Source organism: Colossoma macropomum, unplaced genomic scaffold (assembly GCF_904425465.1).
Source record: "Colossoma macropomum unplaced genomic scaffold, Colossoma_macropomum, whole genome shotgun sequence".
NCBI lineage: Eukaryota > Metazoa > Chordata > Actinopteri > Characiformes > Serrasalmidae > Colossoma > Colossoma macropomum.
Window position 1 is genome coordinate 20558458 of NW_023494789.1, and position 21013 is coordinate 20579470.

Genomic DNA, 21013 nt, shown 5'->3' on the forward strand with positions numbered 1-21013 from the left:
AAGCCTAAACCTGCTCCAGTCTGAGAAGGACATCCTTTGTCTAATAGAGGAAGATCAAAGAAGAGAAAGTCTCTGTCATGATTCATGACCTATATAGCCTTCAAGGGCGCAAGATTAAGGGGTCTTCCACAATCCTGCAGAAATGGCACAGAACCCAGAACCAACCCTGGGCCACAGTCCTGAATTTTTTGAAATGCCAAAATAAAGAGTCAAGAGGAACAAGAAAACAAGAAACAAGACTTAAAGGCATGCAGACCACATTTAGAAGATTTTATTTGGTTTACATTATTTGTCTATGATGCATTCGAATAGGTCAAAAATGATGTCAAAGTCAGCACACAGAAAACTTGGTGAAAACTCTTTATACTTTCTGATGATATCATTTACATTTTTAGATCTTATAAGTATCATACTCCATCATAAGCAGGATTGCATAAACTGTACATGAACCATATTGTTAAAAATGTCAAATTGATCTTTATGTCTTGGGGTTTTAGCTCTTACAGTTAGATCATATGCATATTATGCATTCAGGCATCATGCTTCTTCTGTAAATTTTCACCTTTTTGAAATCTCCAGCAACTGCATTACAGGGGTGTATAGTTTTAGCCTTTACAATGGTAATGTATGCAGCCCCCTGGTGGTTATTTTTGCACATTGGAGGACAATCCCTGAAAGATTAATGCCAGCCTTTGTAGAATACATTTTATGAAGCACTGTAGATGCACACATTCACCTAATTCATAAGACGAAACATAATGAAGAAGGGCATACTTGTTATCAATAAAAGAGTGACTGTACAAGGAAAAGGAACTTTTAGATGACTATTGTTTTTTGCCATCCTCCCTTTATCAGTTTGTGTGTGGTTTTGATTAATATTTCCGCACACTCTTAAGAGGAATGATAGCTTATTCCAAGTCAAGCAAATGCAAAATACAACAAAACAGGTAATTACTGTGTGAGCAAGAAATAATGACAAAACTCATATGCTGAACAACCACAAGGCAGATTTCTTAAAGGTATGTGAGCTTGATTATGCATGGCTGTTGCTAATGGCATTCCCTGATGTCCTTTCAAAACATAACCATCCTATTTAGACTGTCCAGTGTTCAGTCAGTTGCTACTCCTAGTTCAGGCTGGCCTATATATAAAGAAATAGAAGTGCTTTATTAGATTTTGTTAGTAAATTCCACAAGACGTCACATATCACTGAGACACCTAAGACATGTTTTACGGAAACACCTGGCTGGAACTTGAAGTTGGACCACTGTTGCTAGTACAGAGGAGCTCCAGAAATGTTTGAGGAACAGAGGTCAAGGTCTAGGGTTTCCATTGATCAGAAGGTGGAGACAGACATCAGGTCCTGAGGAAGTGACTTCCGATCCAATTTCCACATCTAGACAACATGTTCCCACAAACAGAGGAGCACAGCAGGAACCACCATCTTAAATGTCTGTCATCAATTCAGGTGGTTGTCAGGCCTCAGTTCAGCAAGGGGCACACCCATGAAAGATGTTCTCTGTTAATTCCTTCTAAATCATGTGTCTGGAAAGTTATTCCTGCTATGACAATGCTTGACATTGACCAGTTTTCAGAAATTGACCATCAAACAAAGATAAAAATGATACATACTTGGCTATTAATGCACATTTGTGACAGGTGACATAAAATAAAGGAAAATAATCTGAGGTATTTAATGCTGAATGAGAATATTAGATTATTAGATTATTGCCCAAGTTTAACATGCCCTAAGAACAGCAGTTGTACATCCATTATGCACATACAATAGGCATATGTCTCTTACCGGTAGAATGATTTTATTGTGAGATTTCCTGTGGGAGTATTTCACACATAGGCGTTCCTCCCAAACTGTCTGGCAGAGCTGCTATGATCAGCTGCATCTTTATGAGGACCATCAGGACTCTTTTTGTTTCGAGTTGATAAGAATGAAGTGGCTCCATTGTAGGAGTATTCCCTTTAAGAAACAGAGAGTTTTTTTAAGCTTCTCAGAGATAATTAGACTTAAGAATATGTTCTTGCTATGTCACTTACAATTTGTAAATAATTGTGTATGGCCAATTTACATTAATTTGTGTTCTGTTAGTACATAGTCATCTGGTTTTTGGCACAGTGTTGTCATGTCCTCTTCATCTACAGAGAAAGCTGTGTGAAGGTGGAGGTCTCACAATCTCTAAAGGAGACACAGGCTGAGAACCACAGTGTTGTCTCCTCTTACCTTATTTTTCCATTTTATTTTAAAGCAGGGGTGTCAAAAGTAAGGGCCCAAAGGGTCACAGCCCTGCAAAAATTATTAGTGTTTTAACATTCTGAATTCAAGTCATAAAGGCCCTTTTAACCTCTTTCTGCACGCCCTCTAGTGGCCATTCTGTCAGCTCAGTCAGGTTAACAAGGACACTGTTGGTTCTTTGACTATGAAATGGTGTGAGTCTGTGTTGAGCTGCTAGTGAGCAATTAGGCGTTAGAGGGGAGGGGTGAGAACCGCTGCTTGAAAACTAGAGTTGTAACTAGGATCAAAATTTTAGTGAGATCCAGTTTGCTGAAAAGTGACCTACATCACACAGTGACTAAACTAACTAATGAGTATTACACCAACTATCAATTTCTCCGCATTGTCCCTTTTTAACCCATCCACAATTGTTATGTACCTTTTACTTTCATTTATGCCTTTAACATCCCTTCTTCCATAAACTCCTATCTCTGTTCCATAAATTCAAGTTACTCTGTTTAATTTTATTCAATCGCTTAGTGCTGTAATGCTAGTTTTGAACATGATGGACGATGATAATGAACTGAAGGCTTAAACCAATAGCCAATAGCAACAATTGCTAAGCAGTGATTAGAGGAAGGAGAATATAAGGCGGACCATGGCTTAGAGCAAAATGATTTGATTGACTATAACACAGTGACAGCACTCACACAAATCAAATGTCATCTTAAAAATATTCTTTCTTTATTTATACTTTCTTTGTGTAGACCTGTGATCAATCTGGGTAGGACCAGTCTTAAGCAGGCCTGCCCATGGCTGCAGCCCTGAGGAGACATTATCACAATCACAATTATCACAATTATCAGAACAGCGCTGTTTCCACGTTAAAGGGACAGCACAACTGCAGCTGTCTTGATTGTCAATTGTCACAATAAAAAAATATTTAAATACAATAAAAAGGCTTTTTAACCTTATCGGCCCTAATGACGGATTTTGCATCATAAATCACACCTTGTCTTCTCAGCTTTATAACTCAGGAATGCTTTACCGCAGCAGTTCACTACGCATATCCTCAGAAACTGCGGAGTCTCCCGCTTCTAAAAACAGCGGCGCCATCGCGGTCCGACGAAGCGTCTGTGAGTAATCCACTGTGGAAAAACAGTCAAATAGACGCTCCTTCACAGTTTCTGTTTTATTCTTCTAGTAAATCTCAGTTTCTGTGCTGATAAACTCTGCATTTCGCTTTATTTACACTACTATTATTTATTATAGGGCTTCTGAAATGTTTACACGGTGTTTCAGATCTAATATCTGATTAGTTGAGTCAGTATTATCGACCGAAAACGCCTCTCAGCGCCTCCGCCAATTAGCCGCTCTGCAGCTCCAGGCGCGTCTTTCACTGCCCTCCGCTAAAAAAACCGCCCTTTCGCTCCGCTCCTCGCGCTCTGATCACCGCGTGCGCGCGCATCTCGCTTTATTTCCACTACTATTGTTTATTATAGGGCTTCTGAAATGTTTACACGGTGTTTCAGATCTAATATCTGATTAGATGAGTCAGTATCATCGACCGAAAACGCCTCTCAGCGCCTCCGCCGATTAGCCGCTCTGAAGCTGCGCGCGGCTCGGCAGTGTTCCTGCTGTGTTTGTGCACGTGTTTCCTAGCAACGGCTCGTTGGTCACGTGACGCGCATCTAGAACAGAAAAGCTGCGCGCGCACCTTCCGAGTCTTCTGGCGTCTGTCCAACCCCGCTGGACTGATCCAAATTTCAGGTTTATATTATGGTACAGACTCTTTATTGTGTATTTTCTAGATAAACTAGTGTTTATCTGATCATTTCTGGAAGGATTCTTTATTATAGGAGTCATTGTTATTATAAGCAGCTGATAATAAACACCCAGTGTACTAAAACAGTGTTGTATTAGCTGGAATATTAGCCATATTGGCCCTGAACAAAAATCGAATAGCAATCTGCATGTCTCCTTTAGGTGAGAATATCAAGAAAAATAAGTCCGCCTGATGCTAATCACATACTATTTCACAGTAATAAGCCATGTAATGAACAATCATCAAAATTCTTATATTTTCAGCTCATAGACACTTTATCCTAAAACTTTCTCATTGACATCTAAGAGGTGCAGTGATGTTTTGAATAGATACAGTCAAAAATAAGTAAAAAATAACAGGCGCTTGGTAAATTTTTGATCAAAACATGTCCAGTTTCATAAAAATATCAAACTTCTGTGGGCATTTACAACTCAGGTGATTACATATTTATGAAGCCACATGTCTTCTGAAAATAAAACAACATATAACATGTGGCTGTCTCATATGATTACTAGAGTTACAACAACTGAAAGAGGAACTGACAAAAACAGGGGGAAAAAAACACCTAATAGTGCTAGGGCTCTAAGGGTTAAAATTCTGTCTTGCTTGCTCACCTACAAAGATGAAAGTACAGTTTGCTTTCGGTTTTGTAAGCCATACACATTTTATCAAAATATTCCATCAGTATTATTAAAGAAAAAGCTAACTAACTTTGTCGATATTGCCTCAAGGCATCATTTTTGACAGTTGAAAACAATTAAGAAGATAACATCAGCAGTTAGGTGTTCTAGCTTATGCAGCATGCATGTGTGTGTTCTGGTTGTAAGCCTTTAGAGTAAACACTGAAGGGGAGGGAATGTATTTGTTTGGCTGTTGAGTTTCAAAAACTCTAGCTTCAGCTCAATTCTGCCAATATCTATGACCCCAACTTTAAAGCACCGTAAGCTGTGATCCCACTGAAATCTGCAACAATGCTGCACAAGAGGTACCACACTCTACCTCATGCTGAAGCCTTCACTCATGGAGAAGCAGAAAATAAAGCCTCCCAGGATGCAGAGCACAGATCCTGCCCAGCCAATAAAGAGAGCAGCCCCCAGCTCAAACCTGGACATGGATAACATGAATTAGCAGCTGGATGATAACTGGTTGATGATCATTAGGTTATTCAGAGTACATTTGCTTTGGTGCCGTGGCAGAATCACTTACTTTTGTGCCACAAATAGAGGGTCAAAAAACTCAGAGGTGATCCTGTGTGCATATAATGAACATGTCGTCAATGAACAGATACCTGCAAAGAGAGAAAGAGAAAGGAAAGGGGAATGAGAGAAGCCTGAACTTGTTATGCTTTCCAGTGCAATATATCAAGCTACAACATGCATCTTAAAAAAGCATATCTCCCCTTGTGTTTCCTTAATACTACGTGGAATTCAAACACAAATTTCCTTATTTCCCATAACATTGTATTCTTGGCAGATTCTTTAGAAACATAACAAACAATAAAGTAGTAAAAACATCAGACATTTACCACTGAGGATAAAATGCAGTCCAGACAGGCAGGTTATCCTCGCCTTGGTGGTCTCGGAGCCCCCTATCTTTGTGCATTTCATTCCCACCAGGGCCAAAATGGCTCCAAAGAAGCCCAGACACACAGCTGAGATCATGAGTCCACGGCACACCTGAATATAAGCTACAGGATCAGACAGAAAAAGTGGCAGGAATTTACTTAAAGGAAAACAATAATATACAGATTATATTGCAGAGCTGTGAAATAATCTTAGAGTGCAGGTCAGAGCACACTAGAATGCAGTTCTTGGTACTGTCAGTAGTTTTTCAGTTGTCAAGATATAACATAGCTACTAAGACGTATGACTTTCTCTTCATCCTTTCACATGACCTGTTGCAATTTCTCTGATGTTCTCAAATCTAGTGTTAGTGGTACTTTAAGTGCATTTGGCACAATTTACACAACCATGGCACAGGCCCTGTTGAAATGATGCAGTTAGCTAAGTAAGGACCTGGATAATTTGTGCCATGGCAGTACATGGCTTAAGCCAAAACCACATTAGAGCTATCTGATACCTTGCTGCTCTTTTCTCGTTACCGATCACGGTCACCTGCTCTTTTTGAGAGGAAGTAAAAGACTAAAACCTGGGCTAATAATAAAAAAAACAAGATACATTCAGCTCGCATACATACAAGGCTACTTAAAAACATATACTCACAAGCAACCTGCCAGTGTTACTACAAGGGTACTACAAAGCATGCATATACTTTTTGGCAGCACATGCACAAGAGCAATGACAAACCATCCAAAGCCAGCATGGAGGGAAAGTCCTTGCAGTTGGAGACTCCAGTGGAATCTGTAACACATGTTTTCCAAAGATTGGACCAAAAGGTTGCTGTAGTTATGACAGTTCCATCTACGGAGGACACTTTCCAGTAGTCAGTGGGCAGTGTGGAGGAGATTAGAACCCAGCCAGATATGGTAAGCAGAAAAGCAACAATCTCTGTTACCATGTTAGTCATTGTTCTCCAAGACCACAAGCCAGGTCACCTGAAAGTATGAATGATGTAATAAGTTCCAGTCAGATCTGTGTAAGGAGAACAGTAGCCAGAAGTGGTCAATAGAGCAGTATTTCCAATGTGTGGTTCTGAAGGGGATGTGCAGAATAGAGTGGTCTGGAGCTGGGTCTCGCTCTGGTTGCTTTATATACAACAGGGAGGGCTTTGTTTTCAGACCTTTTCAACAACTGACCAATAGCTTTTTGTATCCATATTAGCCATCTATGTCACCACAACACAGTGGTGCACATACACACACATATCACTCCACAAGAATGATTTGAGGCAAATGGCTAAGGCGTAAGAGGTCAGTAGGTGAGTACATCAGTGGTGCATGTTATTGGAAGGACCTGAAATGTCTGTGCCTGCAGCAGATATTGGAGAAATGACTGCCCAGATAATAGTAACGAGTAGTTAGATCAGAGAAAAAAGAAAACTGGCAGTGTTGAACACGGAAACCATGCAAATGAGAACATTTGTGGGCCTTAGCAGTTAGTGATTAGATCAGATTAGGTTAGATAAGGATTTATAAACCCCAGCTTTCAGTGCTAGGTGGTGCTTTGTTTGACAAAACAATAGTGACAGTGCAAATGTTAATATTCTTTTTGAAGTATTTTCATCTTCTTTATTTTTTGTCTCTTGACTTGTTACATTCTCTGAATAATAACACATTATAAAACATACACGGTACTGTGCAAATGTCAGAGACCACCCTTTTGTTCATTCTTTTTCTGGTCAAAATAGCTATTGAGTGATTCAGTTATTCATGTTTGCAAAACTAGAGTTCAAAAAATTACTAAAAAGATCAAGAGACAAAGGGACTCAAGGGTGCAAGACCTGCTAGACCACCAAAGCTGTCACCATCAGATGAACAGAACAAAGCTTTCATCTTTTAGAGACAGAAGGAAGTCAAGCTCCACTCTTGTTTCAGATCTGAAACAAATTAACTGAAAATGACCATGCTAAAACTCAACACTATGGGTCTGAAAGGATGTATAGCTGGAAAGAAGCTGTTACTGAGAAAAGGAAACAGACAAAAAGGAGAAAACATTATATTTAGTTGTTAAGGCTTCTATGTAATTTTCTGTTAAAGATTATCTGTTAAAGATTTTCTGTTTTTTTCCTGCTTTTCCCTAAAAATGAAAAACTTGTACTGTAACTGGCTGTTTTGACTGGAATTAAAAAAACATACACAGCAATATTCAGTGCACATATGACCTCACAGCAGTTCAAGACATAATGCTGTTCATGGAATAAGCTTTGATTGATATGTTACTTGGGAACCATTTCTTTGCAGACAAATTGTTTTGTCATCACTAATAAAATATGTATAGAAAAAATCATGTATTTTATCCTATATAAAATAAGTATAAAATGAGCAGCACTAGTGGAGAATGCAACATAAACAGTCCTGAATGACTGACCTCTGTCTGAGAGATGGATGGATCAGGCTCATGTAAAATATCAACACTGAAGCATGTCTAAAGTTTCAGACAGGCTTCCTGAGGGTGCTCTTCTCCAGCAGCTCAAAATAACAGGTCTTTTAAAGCTATTGCACTTCAGGCAAAGGTTAATGGTGTCCCTCCTCCTTTTATATGTCCATTTTGAAGAGAGAGCTTTGTTTTGCAAGCATATGAGAGTATTTGAGTTTCCAATTTGTGTGTATGTGCCTCATGCGTGCGTGCCTGTGAGTGTGTGTGTGTGTGTGTGTGTGTGTGTGTTTCAAGCTAGTAAATGGAGATCAAACAGCCCTTCCTGCCTTCAGGTCCACTTGGACATCCTGTTATTGGTCCTACTACTCCCACTGGAGAGGGTTACACCACTCAGCTTAGGGTACACCGCACACACAGAACAGCTACAGAATATCTGAAGTTGGTCCAAAACAAAGAAACCTCACAAGCCACCGAATGACGGTAAGCAGAATACCAATAACCACAGTAATAATAATAACTGTGAGCGTCCATAATAGTAGAAAAACTTTTAAATCAACTGTAGCTGTATTAAAGATAATTAACTTACAGAACACATATTTAGACACAGTCTCTCAATATCCCAAGTGGAACTTCTGGAAAAGATGCACATCACCGTGAAAAAGTATTTGCCTCCATCCTTATTTTCTTACTGCAGGTTTGTCACGGTGAATGATTTTAGATGTTTAAACAAAATGTGATGTTAGACAAAGAGAACCTTAGCAAACTTTTTAAAAATTAGTCTTTAAATTTATGTGAGGAGCAAATTTCTCCAACATACGAGTCGCCCATGTGAGAAAATAATTGCCCACATTAAAATTAATAGTGTTTCATGATCTTTAATATTTTTAAGCGTGAACTGCTTAATTAAGGCTCTGCCACAACATCTCCATTGGGTTCAAGACTTCAACATGGCCACTCCAGAACATAAATTTTGTTTCTTTTCAGCCACTTATAGGTGGATTTGCTTTTCTGTTTTAGATAACTGTCTTGCTGTTTAACCCAGATGTGTTTTAATTTCAGCTCAGGAATAGATGAACAGACACTCTCAACAAATCTCTGATACAGAACTTTCTTCATGGTTCATGGTTCCTTCAGGCAGGTCTGTGCACAAACATTTTAGGGGGCACCACATCATGGAATGTGAAGATCAGCAAATGGAGGAGAACCAGAAGTGGACATTACTTTATCACCATTCAACTGGGGGACCTATTTTATAATGTCTTTGGTTCTATTTAAACAATTTGAGTAGCTAGCTCTCTTTATGTGTTTAATTTCATTCTGATCTGTTGGGGACAACACTTGCTTTGCTGTTGCTCACATCTCTCATTTTCAAACTTTAGCATTCAAAATATCCCAAAAAAGAAGATACCTAGCACACTTCAGTTCCTATGCTGACAGATGAGGGTTGTTCTAAGAAGATCTGTAGGGACCTCAGTACTCCTGAGAGTATTTTTTTGTCCTCTGTGCTACTGTTATGTATACCTGAGTCATTATTTGATTGAAGCAATAAATACAGTACCTTAAATATGAGTTTCGGCTACTACTATATTTATCTACCTCTATTTAGAACAAAATGACTGCATAGTATGTTGGTCAGGACACAGTACACTTGTCTGGGGGAGAATGGAGATCAGTACATCTAGCAATTGCTCTAGCTAATGCATGGATGCTGAGTGCAACTGAGTATTAATGAACATCAAACAAAGTAGGAGCTGTCATGGAGACCACATAGCATCCCTTGAGAGGTGTTGCTCTAAGAACGTGTGAACTGTACACCAGTCTGCTCATTAAATAATCTCTGCGGGCAAACGGGAAGGCCATTCTTTAAAACCAACTCATCATATCAACATAAATATGACGAGCAAATTTGACTGGGATGCATCTTCTGGTCAAAGATCAAATGGAATATTTTAACCAAAGGAACATTAACTAATTAGATACGTCGATTCTGCTGTAATACAATTAGTCAGGGATGGCTTTGTGCCTAGGCAAGCCGATGTAAAGTCAGTTTACAGTGACATAAGCATGCTAGTTTACAACTTGAAAATCCATAAAGTCACATTTTGTATAATGACAATCTGTCAGTCTTTTTTAAAGTAGCAGTCTGAATGCATTAGTACTCTTAAAAGGTTTGGATTAATGTAACCAAAATAGTTTTTCAAAGCTTATTGTCCAATGCCTGCGTTGTACTATTAATTCAATTGCTAATGTAATATTCTAGATCTAAAATTTTTGGGAGACTTGCTTTCAGTTTTTCAAAGGAATGTGCAGAATTTTTCCACACCCCAGAAGTCTTTGGTTGCCTTTTTTCTTCAGACGATCCACTTTTTGTTTGAGCACCACTGGCCAAATTACATATTTTGCAGATTTTTGGAGTGAAAAAGAAGTAAACATAACCTCTGCAGTGAACTCTTAAAAAACTCCAAAAAAAAAAATTAATGCAAAGTTACCTTGTATTTAGTTAAGTTAAAAAAAATAATAATAATTGAGGCATGTGCAAAAGCATGACCACCTTTCCTGTTATTTAATATATTTAACTCAATAGGCCTCTATTGGCTTGTAAGGGCTGGTTAGGCACATCAGGAATTGTTGATAGAATAATAAATTCTCTGACTCTTCAAACCTTGTGCTAACACTCAACAACCATCCTCTAAGCAGCTGGCTCTAAAATTGAGCTAAGTGATGCCTACAAAGCAGGGGACGGCTATGAAACGCTGGTTTCTCCATCAAGACAGTGATCCAAAACATGCCTCAAAACCAACGTTAACTACAACCCCATTTCCAAAAAAGTTAAAAAAGGATGCTGTGAAAAATGTAAATAAAAACAAAATGCAATGATGTGCAAATCATTTAAACCCTATATTTCATTGAAATGATTCAAAGACAACACATCAAATGTTGATACTGAGAAATTTCATTTTTTTTTTAAATATATGTCCATTTTAAATTTGATGCCAGCAACAAGTTCCAAAAAAAGTTGGGACGGGGGCAACAAAAGGCTGGTAAAGTTATGTAATGCTTAAAAACACCTGGTGGTTAATTGGCAACAGGTCAATAACATGATTGGGTTAGGGTTAGAAAAAAAGCATCCCAGAGAAGCTGAGACTTTCAGAAGTAAAGATGAGGAGGGGTTCACCACTCTGTGAAAGACTGCACGATCAAATAGTGCAACAATTCAAGAATAACGTTTCTCAACTTAAAATAGCAAAGAACTTTTGCTTTTCATCATCTACGGTACATAATATCATTAAAGGATTCTGAAAATCTGGAGAAATCTCTATATGCAAGGAACAAGACCAAGAACCAGTACTTGCTGGCCATGATCTTTGGGCCCTCAGGCAGCACTGCATTAAAAACAGACATGATTCTGTGGAGGAAATCAATGCATGGGCTCAGGAACACTTCTAAAAATGACTGCCTGTGAAAACAATTCTTTGCTGCATCCACAATTGCTAATTAAAACTCTTAAATGCAAAGAAGAAACTGTACATAAACAGGATCCAGGAATGCTGCCATCTTCTCTGGGCCCGAGCTCATTTAAAATGACTGAGAGGAAGCGGAGAAGTGTCCTGTGGTCCGACGAATCAACATTTGAATTTCTTTTTGGAAATCATTGACGCTGTGTCCTCCAGGCTGTTGTGCACAGTTCAAAAGCCAGTATTTATGACGGTATATGGGGTGCATTACTGCACATGGCGTGGCTGACTGGCACATCTGTGAAGGCAACATTAATGCTGAATGATATATGCATGTTTTGGCAACATATGCTGCCATCCAGACGTCTTTTTCAGGGAAGGCCTTAATTATTTCAGCAAGACAATGTCAAACCACATTCTGCATGTATTACAACAGCATTGCTCCATATTAAAAGAGTCTGGGTGCTAAACTGACCTGCCTGCAGTCCTGACCTGTCTTCACTGATAACATTTGGCACATTATGAAATTAAAAATACGACGGAAAGGAGACCCCGAACTGTTGAGCAGCTGACGTCCTATAGTTGATAAAAAAAGAAGTGATGAAACACAGTAGTAAACATGCCCTCGTCCCACTTTTTTGGACTGTGTTGTTGACATCAAATTCAAAATGGGCATATATTTTTCAAAAAACAATACATTTTTTAGTTTCAACATTTGATATACTGTCTTTGTAGTATTTTGCTTTAAAAATATGTTTGACATGATTTGCATATCATTGAATTTAGTTTTTATTTACATTTTACACAGTGTCCTAACTTTTTTGGAAATGGGGTTGTACTTCACGAAACAAAAGCGGCAGCTTTTGCAATGGCTCACAGTCCCCTGACTTGAACTTGACTCAAAATCTGTGGGTAGATCTCAGACATGCTGTACATGCAAATCAGCCCATGAATATCACTGAACTACAAGCATTGTGCTAGGAAGAGGGAGTGAAAATTCTTAGAACAAGAGTGAAAAGACATCTAGCAGCCAGAAAAAGAGCATTTTTTAGTTTTTAACACGAAGATTTTTTGTGTATAGTTTTACTGCAGAAGTTCTGTTTTCTTCTTTTCACTTCAAAAATAAAAAGTGTCATTTTTACTGTTATCCCAAACACATTTATTGATGTTGAGGTATTTTTTGTTCTACTTCCTTTTCTCAGTAACAGCTTTCTTCACAGTTACACATAGTTTCAGGCCTATAGTTTTGAGTTGTCTTCGCACAGTGGAAGGATAGACCGAAACATCTGTGGATTTTGTCAGATGTGAAGCAAAAGTGGAGCTTAATTTTCTCAGAAATTAAAGCTTCAAGCACTGTTTATCAGACAGTCAGTTTTCGTGGTCTATCATGTCTTGCATGATTGTTAGGAGTTTCCATTTTCTCTGTATCTGTTAATAGTGTTTTAACTTCAGTTTTGGAAACCCCTGTTTTTTTCACTTTCCTTTGACTTTTCTCTTCCTTATGCAACTGCATTAGCTGAAAATGAAATAGCTGTGCCAAAAAAGACAGGGTGACCTCAGGCTAGATTCAGTAAAAACAGTGACAGAGGTTAGAAGATTCAGTTTGAAGAGGGCATTCACCCTCTGGTTGTGGACTAATGGCCAAATAGCGAACCCCAGAAGACTATACTACCTACCATCCAGTAAAATTATATTATCATTCACGAGGAATGTGTAAATGTTGATAAAAACTGGTATGAAACACTACCTGTCAACAAGTTATAATGCTATTTTGTATTACGTAACAAGATGACAGATTACATCCTAATGTAAATCATTAACAGATTAATGTGGCAAATTTGAGATAAGAGGCTTCATTCATGAGAATGAAATGGAACTGGCAGCCTTGTTGGCTCTTAGGGCTGAATAATATGGTGAACATTAAGCTAGTCAAAGACTAATCCTGTATTAAGCTTATCACAAGATTTCTACAGGCCTGAAATGGCACTGATCCAAGGTTTATGGGTTTTCAGTGAGCTGTGATTGCACTGGAAGAGTGTAATACCTGCACAAGGTTCAGACTTTACTACTGCAGGTATGACTCATCACTTTGCCTTTTTCTGATGAACGCAGCATGACTCGCCCAGCAGCTTGCTCACCCGGTAAATCACTTTTTGATGAACATAGGTCTTCTTTACAAGTGATAAAAATTGGATATGCAAACCAGTTTGAACAGTTAATATGAGGTGCCTTTGCCTTGCAGTATGATGGCCAAAATTATAATTAAAAGCATTTTGTTTTCAAATGAAAATGGTTTTATGAAGATGGACAAAAAATAACATTCCTTTTGGGGACATTATTCTGGTCTCAAGTGCTATTTTCCTTGAAATAAATATTCTCTTGGTTCCTGAGGTTGTTGTGGGGAAAAAGCTTTTAGTGTAGATGTAGTAGCATTTACAGTTTGTGAACCCTTTGGAATTCTGCAAGGAAGCTTTCTAAAATTTGATTTCATCTTCATCCAAGTCATTATGATAAAGAAAATCTTATGTAACAAACACATACAGCATTTTATAGTGTCATATCTCTGTTGAACAAATAATATAAACAATTCTGTCACTGAACAAACAAGTATATAAATGTCTATATTTAGTAACTAATAGAACCATAGTTATCATCAATCACCTGAAGCTTAACAATTTCTGTTGCTGCTGATCAGTCCTGTGCAGCATTTTGGCCCTTTGATGTATACTAAACTGTTCCTGTATTTTTGGATGTCTTGCTTTAACTGCCTCACACCACATCATTTCAATGAGGACTGAGTCCAAGACTCTGACTCAGCATCTTTACTTGGAATGTCTTCTGTTTGCTGTTTTATTTCTGTTTCTTGGAAAATGTTGCATGACAGAGAGACAATATGTAGAATCTGTAGAAGTTCCTGACACAGCTTGAAATTCAATGGCCTGATGCTGAAATTCTTTCACTTGTAAACTTGTCTGACTGTGAGCTGGTGGAGTTCAAAGTTCTTTTGTAAACCTTTCTAGTATTATGAGTTTCAGCAACTTGTCTTCTGAGGTCTTCAGAAGTCTCTTCTGCTATACTGCACTTGAACAGAACAGAAATCTGTTTTGAAGAGCAGGTGTGTGATTTTTCATATGACAGAGCAGGTCAAACCCACACCCTGACATACAGCAACACCTGACTCCAATTACTGTCATTTCAAGAGGTCATTACTGTTCAGATTTTCTTTACTGTTTAAACCGTTTTGTTAGTAAAGATGTTGCAGTGCAAAAGGATGGGTGTGTTGTATGTTAAATAAGACTGTCTTATTTGTTATTACGACCCATTATTCTGATTAGATTATTGCAAAAGGTTCTTTTGTGTGTGTGTGTGTGTGTGTGTGTGTGTGTGTGTGTGTGTGTGTGTCTTTCAGCATTCCCTTTATCAGAGTAGCAGCCACCTGTTCTGTCTCTCATTGTGCATCTTTCATGCACAGCCCTTTCAGAGGCTTATCTAGCGGAAATCCTATAAAGGGGGGTCAGAGAGAGAGAGAGAGAGAGAGAGAGAGAGAGAGAGAGAGAGAGAGAGAGAGAGAGGGGGGGGGAGATGAGGACATCATAATCGTGCACATACATGTTTCTCCTCCGAAATATCATATTAATACACCATGTTATACAAGGTTACCTGACCAGTTTTGTTGACCCAAATCCAATACAAATGGCCGTATACTTAGACTTTCTTATTTTGCTCTGCTGTTTCTTCTTTGTTAATTCAGACGACCAAAGTGAAGATGACTACTTTAGGACATTGCGTTAGTCATGGAGCTTATACTGACTGAAAAAAAGGACCATATCTTACATAGAAAGGACAAGACAGAACCATGAGTATCTAAATTCTAACTAACTCCATAACTAAAGGCAATAAAACTGAACATTTGATGCTTTCTTAACCTAATGATTGTTGGTTTAGGCTGAATAGGCGGATACGTGTAAATACACCGGTTTTCGTGAAATTACAATAACAATTCATTCAAAACCTCGTGTTTTTGCAGCTTTGTTCCCATACATGGACTGGGAATGCACGGTACATTTTGGAGCTTTAACAATGCTTTTACATTCTACATTAATCTTTTAAACTTTTGTTTCAAGGAAAAAAATATTTGTCATGATATGTGTCTTTTAAGCTCTGGGCTCCGATTTATTTTAACTGCTTCTTAACCAAAATAATAGTTTTTACTATTTTGTCATGCCATAAACTTACATTATCTCCAAAGGGATTATCAACTAATTGTCAACTAATAATTTAAAACACCTGTAAGTTATTACTCTCTTTAGATTAAGTCCAGTAGTTACAGCTCGAGCCCCCTGTTATCTATACCGCGGCGAAGTGACCAATAGAATTTCAGAGAAAATAGCTGTGCGCTCGCGGGTGAACTGGGCGGCGTCCTTGATCTACGGCAGTCACGCCTCCACGATACAGCAGCGCGAGAGAGCCTCTATCACCTGGTCGCTGCCATGCGCGCGCTGGAAAGTTACACAACAGTTTATAAGGAATCGTCTCCGAAGTGAAGAAGAAAGTCTGTGGTGCAGCACGTGGGTGCCTAGCAAATGCCTGAAGCCTAGTTACCAGTCGCAATGGAGCCTGTAAGCAAAGATGCGAAGACTAATCCGGCCGCTTCGGCTAATATTTTCTCGCAGATATTCTTCTGGTGAGTAGTCGGCTACTACGATGCCGGAGCAGACCAGCAGTCTGTATGTAAGTTAACGCTAGTTTAGTTTAGAGGAAGTCTTCTTCAGCTACTGGAGAGGCAGTAAGCTCCAGACACGTTATGTAGTTATGCCTTCGGTCCATCGAGAGTGTCTCCGTTTAGAAAAGTAAATGGGAGTAGAAGTAATGAGCTAGCTAGCTAGTGTAGGAACTAGCCAGATTAGCTCACAGGCAACAGAAGTCGTTGGCTGCGCTGTTTTCAGGCAGATGGTGAACGCGGTTACGTCAGTTCTTCACTGTAGTTGCTTCGGAAAATGTTAAAAATCCAGTGCAGGACACTGTTTTGGGTTACAGGCCAAACTGGTTCACGTCAGCAACAGAATTAAATCAGCAACTCAACATATATCCATACATCCCCCGCAGGGACCATCATGTCACAGCATGACTGCTTTTCCTCGGGAGTCTTCTGAGCTACTGTCACAAAAATCTTTGTCAATGGGTTGTGGTATCAGACACAGAAGTGGTCATTGTGTAAAGTTTTATAATTTTTTACGCGTCAATACATAATGTACGAACAAAAGAGGGGCAGCATACATTAAAAATTAACACATATACCAGGGGTATATAAAAACAAACAAAAAACCCAGACAAACATATTAGCTAACAAACGCATTGTACTCATTGTGCAATTGAAGTTGTTACAAGAAACACGCAAAGTAACCATATAATGATTAAATTCAGCGTAGGAGGTGACGAAGACTGGTTGTTGTGTAAAGTCATGTTTGCTGGTGTCTTTGCCATGTCCTTCTGGAAACACAGGTTAAAGTGAGTTCACCTGTGGCTTATCTCATACAGTGAGTTTCTAGTGCTTCTGATTTTTGAAGTAGGTAACTCTTGTTTAGCAATAGTATTTTTTAATCAGGAAATCCAATAGCTTACACAAGCACATCTGTTTCCTTTTAGTGTTCTTATCAAGAATCCTTGAGTCTGCAGTAAACTTTGGTCATTTTTATGTCAAATATTAGCTTTAGAACTATTGATGTTCTCATATGAAATACATTGTCTTAAATAGCAGTTACTAAGTACACTAACAGATCTAATATCATTGCTTTGAATAATCATGGAAGCTTTTCTCCTTTGGTTCAGCTGGTTGAACCCCCTGTTCCGCATTGGATACAAAAGAAGGCTTGAGGAAGATGACATGTTCAGAGTGCTTCCTGAGGATGGGTCCAAAAGACTGGGGGAGGAACTTCAGAGGTACATTAAGCGACAGTATAAACACTCAGTATCAGACATACTTTAAAATCTACAAGCACTAAGTCATGCTGGCTTAAATATCCTAACGATTGTGTTTTGTACTTTTTGTTACAGTCTTGATTTGGTAATTATAAGGGGAGGTACAAAAGTATGCTACACATCTGGTTATTTATATATATTTTTGTTTGGGAATTGATGCCCCTTGTTAAAGTTTATTTAAAGTCTAAGGTGTTAGTATGTGAATAGCAGGTATAGTATACCAAGTACAGTAATTTTATTTGTGCCAAGCACTGGTTTTGTGCAGAGCCGTTGGGGGCAGGGTTTGTTCATGAAACTGATGGAATGGGAGCTGCAGGACTTTTTAAGACACCTCAGGAGGAAACTCTCACCTTCAGGACAGTTTAGCTGATATCTTTTGCATGTGTGTGACATACTGTAGAAAAAGAAACTCATAAGCCATGAAATTCATACTTACACTGTAAGTATTTCTCTCATCAACCATGTAAGCATAAAAAAACAGTACTGTCATCCTAGTCTGAGATACAGTGATCTGTCTTAAAAATCTCCAGCTATAGTATTTATGATTCAGTCAGACTCCTTTTGACACAGTACTGAAGAGAAACTAATCCTTTTAAAAAGTACTTTTAAGGTTACCCAGAGCATGCAAAAATGCACACACAAGTGCTGTACCCTGCAGTCATATTGTATTCAGAGCTGTTGGGGTCACAGCCAAATAGCATGTAACCCTGCACTAATTGATATTCCGATAAATTGGTATTTCATGGCTTCCATTCTGAACAGCACTCTGACGAATGTGGATATTTCAGGGCATTTCTTTTAAGTTTAATTTCTGCAGGTGCGTTACCTTTATTAACCCATGCTATACTGTTCAAAGTGGCACCATCATGAATGTAATAAGTAATAAAAGGCTGGGTATTTAAATTTAATACCTTTATGGTATTAACTGAATTACTTACTATTACTTAATTACTTAATATTACAGAGTATTGAAAAATTTCATGTCACTCAGTACTAAATTTCACTGCCCAAGTAGTATGTCCTATAAGCATCAATGAACCGATAAGCATGTTTGTTTCAAAATCTACACTGGTGATTGGCGATCTGATAACATTTGCATGTTATTAATGTGAGCATGATACCCAGTCCTAGTCAAATCCAACAGTGTTTGGTTCTGGTGATTCATAAAAAAAATCCCTATTAGCTGAAATCTAATTTTTACTATGCGTTTTACTATGGGAAGTAGGGATAGCCAAGATCACAGTGACAGACTTAGTGAATGTAGACTATTGGTTAGTTTATGTTGGTTTACATAGAAGCATTTTAACCCATCAAACAACAAAAGTGTGTTATGTTTGTTTTTAATGCTTTTCATGTGATGTTCATATCTGATTTAGACAGAACAAGACATAAAAATAATTCTGGGTGATCTCTTTGTCTGTCTTACGTTTTTCTTTCTTTCTTTTTTTTTTTTCTTTCTATCTTTCTTTCTTTCTTTCCTTCTTTCTTTCTTTCACTTACTCACTCAGCTATTGGGACCGTGAGGTTCAGATGGCAACCAAAGAGCTCAGAACTCCTAAACTCACCAAAGCCATTATCAAGTGCTACTGGAAGTCATATGCCATTCTTGGCATATTCACCCTTATTGAGGTACATAGAGAGCAGAAATTCATTATGTCGTTATGTTGCTCTACAAATCTTTTCATTATGTTAAAATGAAATTGCTATTATTTTACATCATTTTCTGCCTCTGTCTTTACAGGAAGTTATTAAATTGGTGCAGCCAGTGTTTCTGGGCAAGCTGATTCAGTACTTTGAGAACTATAACCCTCAGGACATGGGTGCACTGTATGAGGCATATGGCTATGTTACCGGGGTCTCTCTCTCCACACTGGGCCTTGCGCTTCTACACCATCTCTACTTCTACCACGTCCAAAGAGCTGGCATGAAGATACGTATCGCCATGTGCCACATGATCTACAAGAAGGTTTGGCTCTCCTAAATGCCTTTACTTGTCAGGCACTGTGAAGTTGTGTATATTGGTAGTCTCATATCCATATGAAACTTTTGTGAATTGGGTCAAGGAACTTTTTTTTTTGTTTGGGATTTTTTTGGGGGAATTTCAGGACTCAATCAGCAGAAACCAATAGCAGAAAGTAATTTTTTTTTGTCTGTATAATTTGCCGTTTTATTTATGCTTTTTAATTTTATAATGATGCTGACGATCTTTCAAAGGTGATAATCGCCATGTTTAATATGCGATTTCCAGTAAAGAATTTCATTAAATCAGTTAATGCCAAAAAAGGATGTACGCATTTTTGACTGCATAAAACATTGATGTAAGCAGCAGTGGATCATGCTTGTATGTTTCTCTTGATGTTTGTATGTTTCAGTTGATCTGCTGCCACTCAAACTGAATATGTTTTTGCTGACCAGTGCAGGAGAGCGAAGAAAACAGCTTATTTAATGACTGCGTCTCATTTTTTTTAGCATTCAAATGATTTGTTAAGTGTTAGATTGTGACACTTTATTGTAGATGTATTTAATCCTTTGCTTTTTTGGACAGTATTTTCAGCAATAATCTCAGGCTGCTCTGAAATTTTTCAGTGGCCAGAATTTCAGTATATCTCTAATACAATACAAAATGAGGGTAATATGTTCATGTCTGAATGACTGTAGCGCTGTAATTCATTGTATATTTTGTTGCACATATCCACCTTGTTTATGAGCCTTGAGTGGTTTTAGAGAACCTTTCAAATATGTTTTCTTCCCCCCAGGCTTTGTGCCTTAGCAGTGTCGCTATGGGTAAGACCACCACGGGACAGATTGTCAACCTCTTATCTAATGATGTCAACAAGTTTGACGAGGTAGGTAGTTTCTGAAACTGACTTTTGTCTTCTTACTCTTGCATTTAATCTAGATTTCTCTACCCAGCCCCTCTTGGAATCATTCTTTTAGAGAAAACAGGGTCTGACATTGCTGCTTGGCCTGCAGGTTGTTTTAATTGCTTCTGTAGTTGGCTGTCGCCCCTCTCACTGTTCACTTAAATCTAGAACTCCGAGGCTGCAAGCCAGAGGCTACATATTTGGCAGGATGAGTGAGATAATTTAGAGAGCTTTTGTTCCTGGGTAACATGTTGGCCTCTGTTAAAAGACTGTGAATTGTTATTTGTGTGTGTAGCTCATTTACACGCTCATTGAGACTTTGAATTACTGAGACAAAAAGCAACTCCCCCACACACCTATCAAGTACTTTTTAAAGGCTCTTTCTGACGGGTTATTTATGATCAAACATTATAGTTTGTATGTGAATAAATTAGGCATCCAGCATTTGTGCAGAAAAAATAAACAGGAATCAAGTGAATTGATGGGTGTTTTCAGTGTACTTGGAGCATGTGCTCAAATTAAGCATGTGCCTAACTTTAAACGACCTGAGTAACTTAAAGTGCACCTACAGATCTGTTAATGCAACTGCTTGCCTTTTCGCCCCCTACTCATTTCGTATGGCTGGTTCCACAAGGGAGGACGGTTCTTTTTACACCTTTGCAATACTA

General features: G+C 38.4%; 2 protein-coding genes across 2 annotated transcripts in view; one reads left to right on the top strand and one right to left on the bottom strand.

Moving 5' to 3' along the window:
* Positions 1 to 255: 255 nt before the first annotated feature.
* Positions 256 to 8260, bottom strand: cldn10a (claudin 10a). Its single transcript, XM_036570489.1, has 7 exons — positions 8039 to 8260; positions 6359 to 6606; positions 5578 to 5739; positions 5259 to 5340; positions 5052 to 5156; positions 1805 to 1975; positions 256 to 1573 (listed from the first exon to the last, which is right to left on the bottom strand). The coding sequence occupies exons 2-6, from the start codon at positions 6576 to 6578 to the stop codon at positions 1846 to 1848; spliced, it is 699 nt and encodes a 232-aa protein (XP_036426382.1). The 5' UTR covers positions 6579 to 6606; positions 8039 to 8260; the 3' UTR covers positions 256 to 1573; positions 1805 to 1845.
* Positions 8261 to 15950: 7690 nt separating this feature from the next.
* abcc4 (ATP-binding cassette, sub-family C (CFTR/MRP), member 4) overlaps positions 15951 to 21013 on the top strand; it is a 42539-nt gene continuing 37476 nt past the window's right edge. The window contains exons 1-5 of the mRNA XM_036570490.1: positions 15951 to 16186; positions 17332 to 17442; positions 18990 to 19110; positions 19223 to 19447; positions 20238 to 20327. Coding sequence (XP_036426383.1) covers positions 16113 to 16186; positions 17332 to 17442; positions 18990 to 19110; positions 19223 to 19447; positions 20238 to 20327 — 621 coding nt within the window. The 5' untranslated portion in view covers positions 15951 to 16112. The remainder of the gene's footprint in view (positions 16187 to 17331; positions 17443 to 18989; positions 19111 to 19222; positions 19448 to 20237; positions 20328 to 21013) is intronic.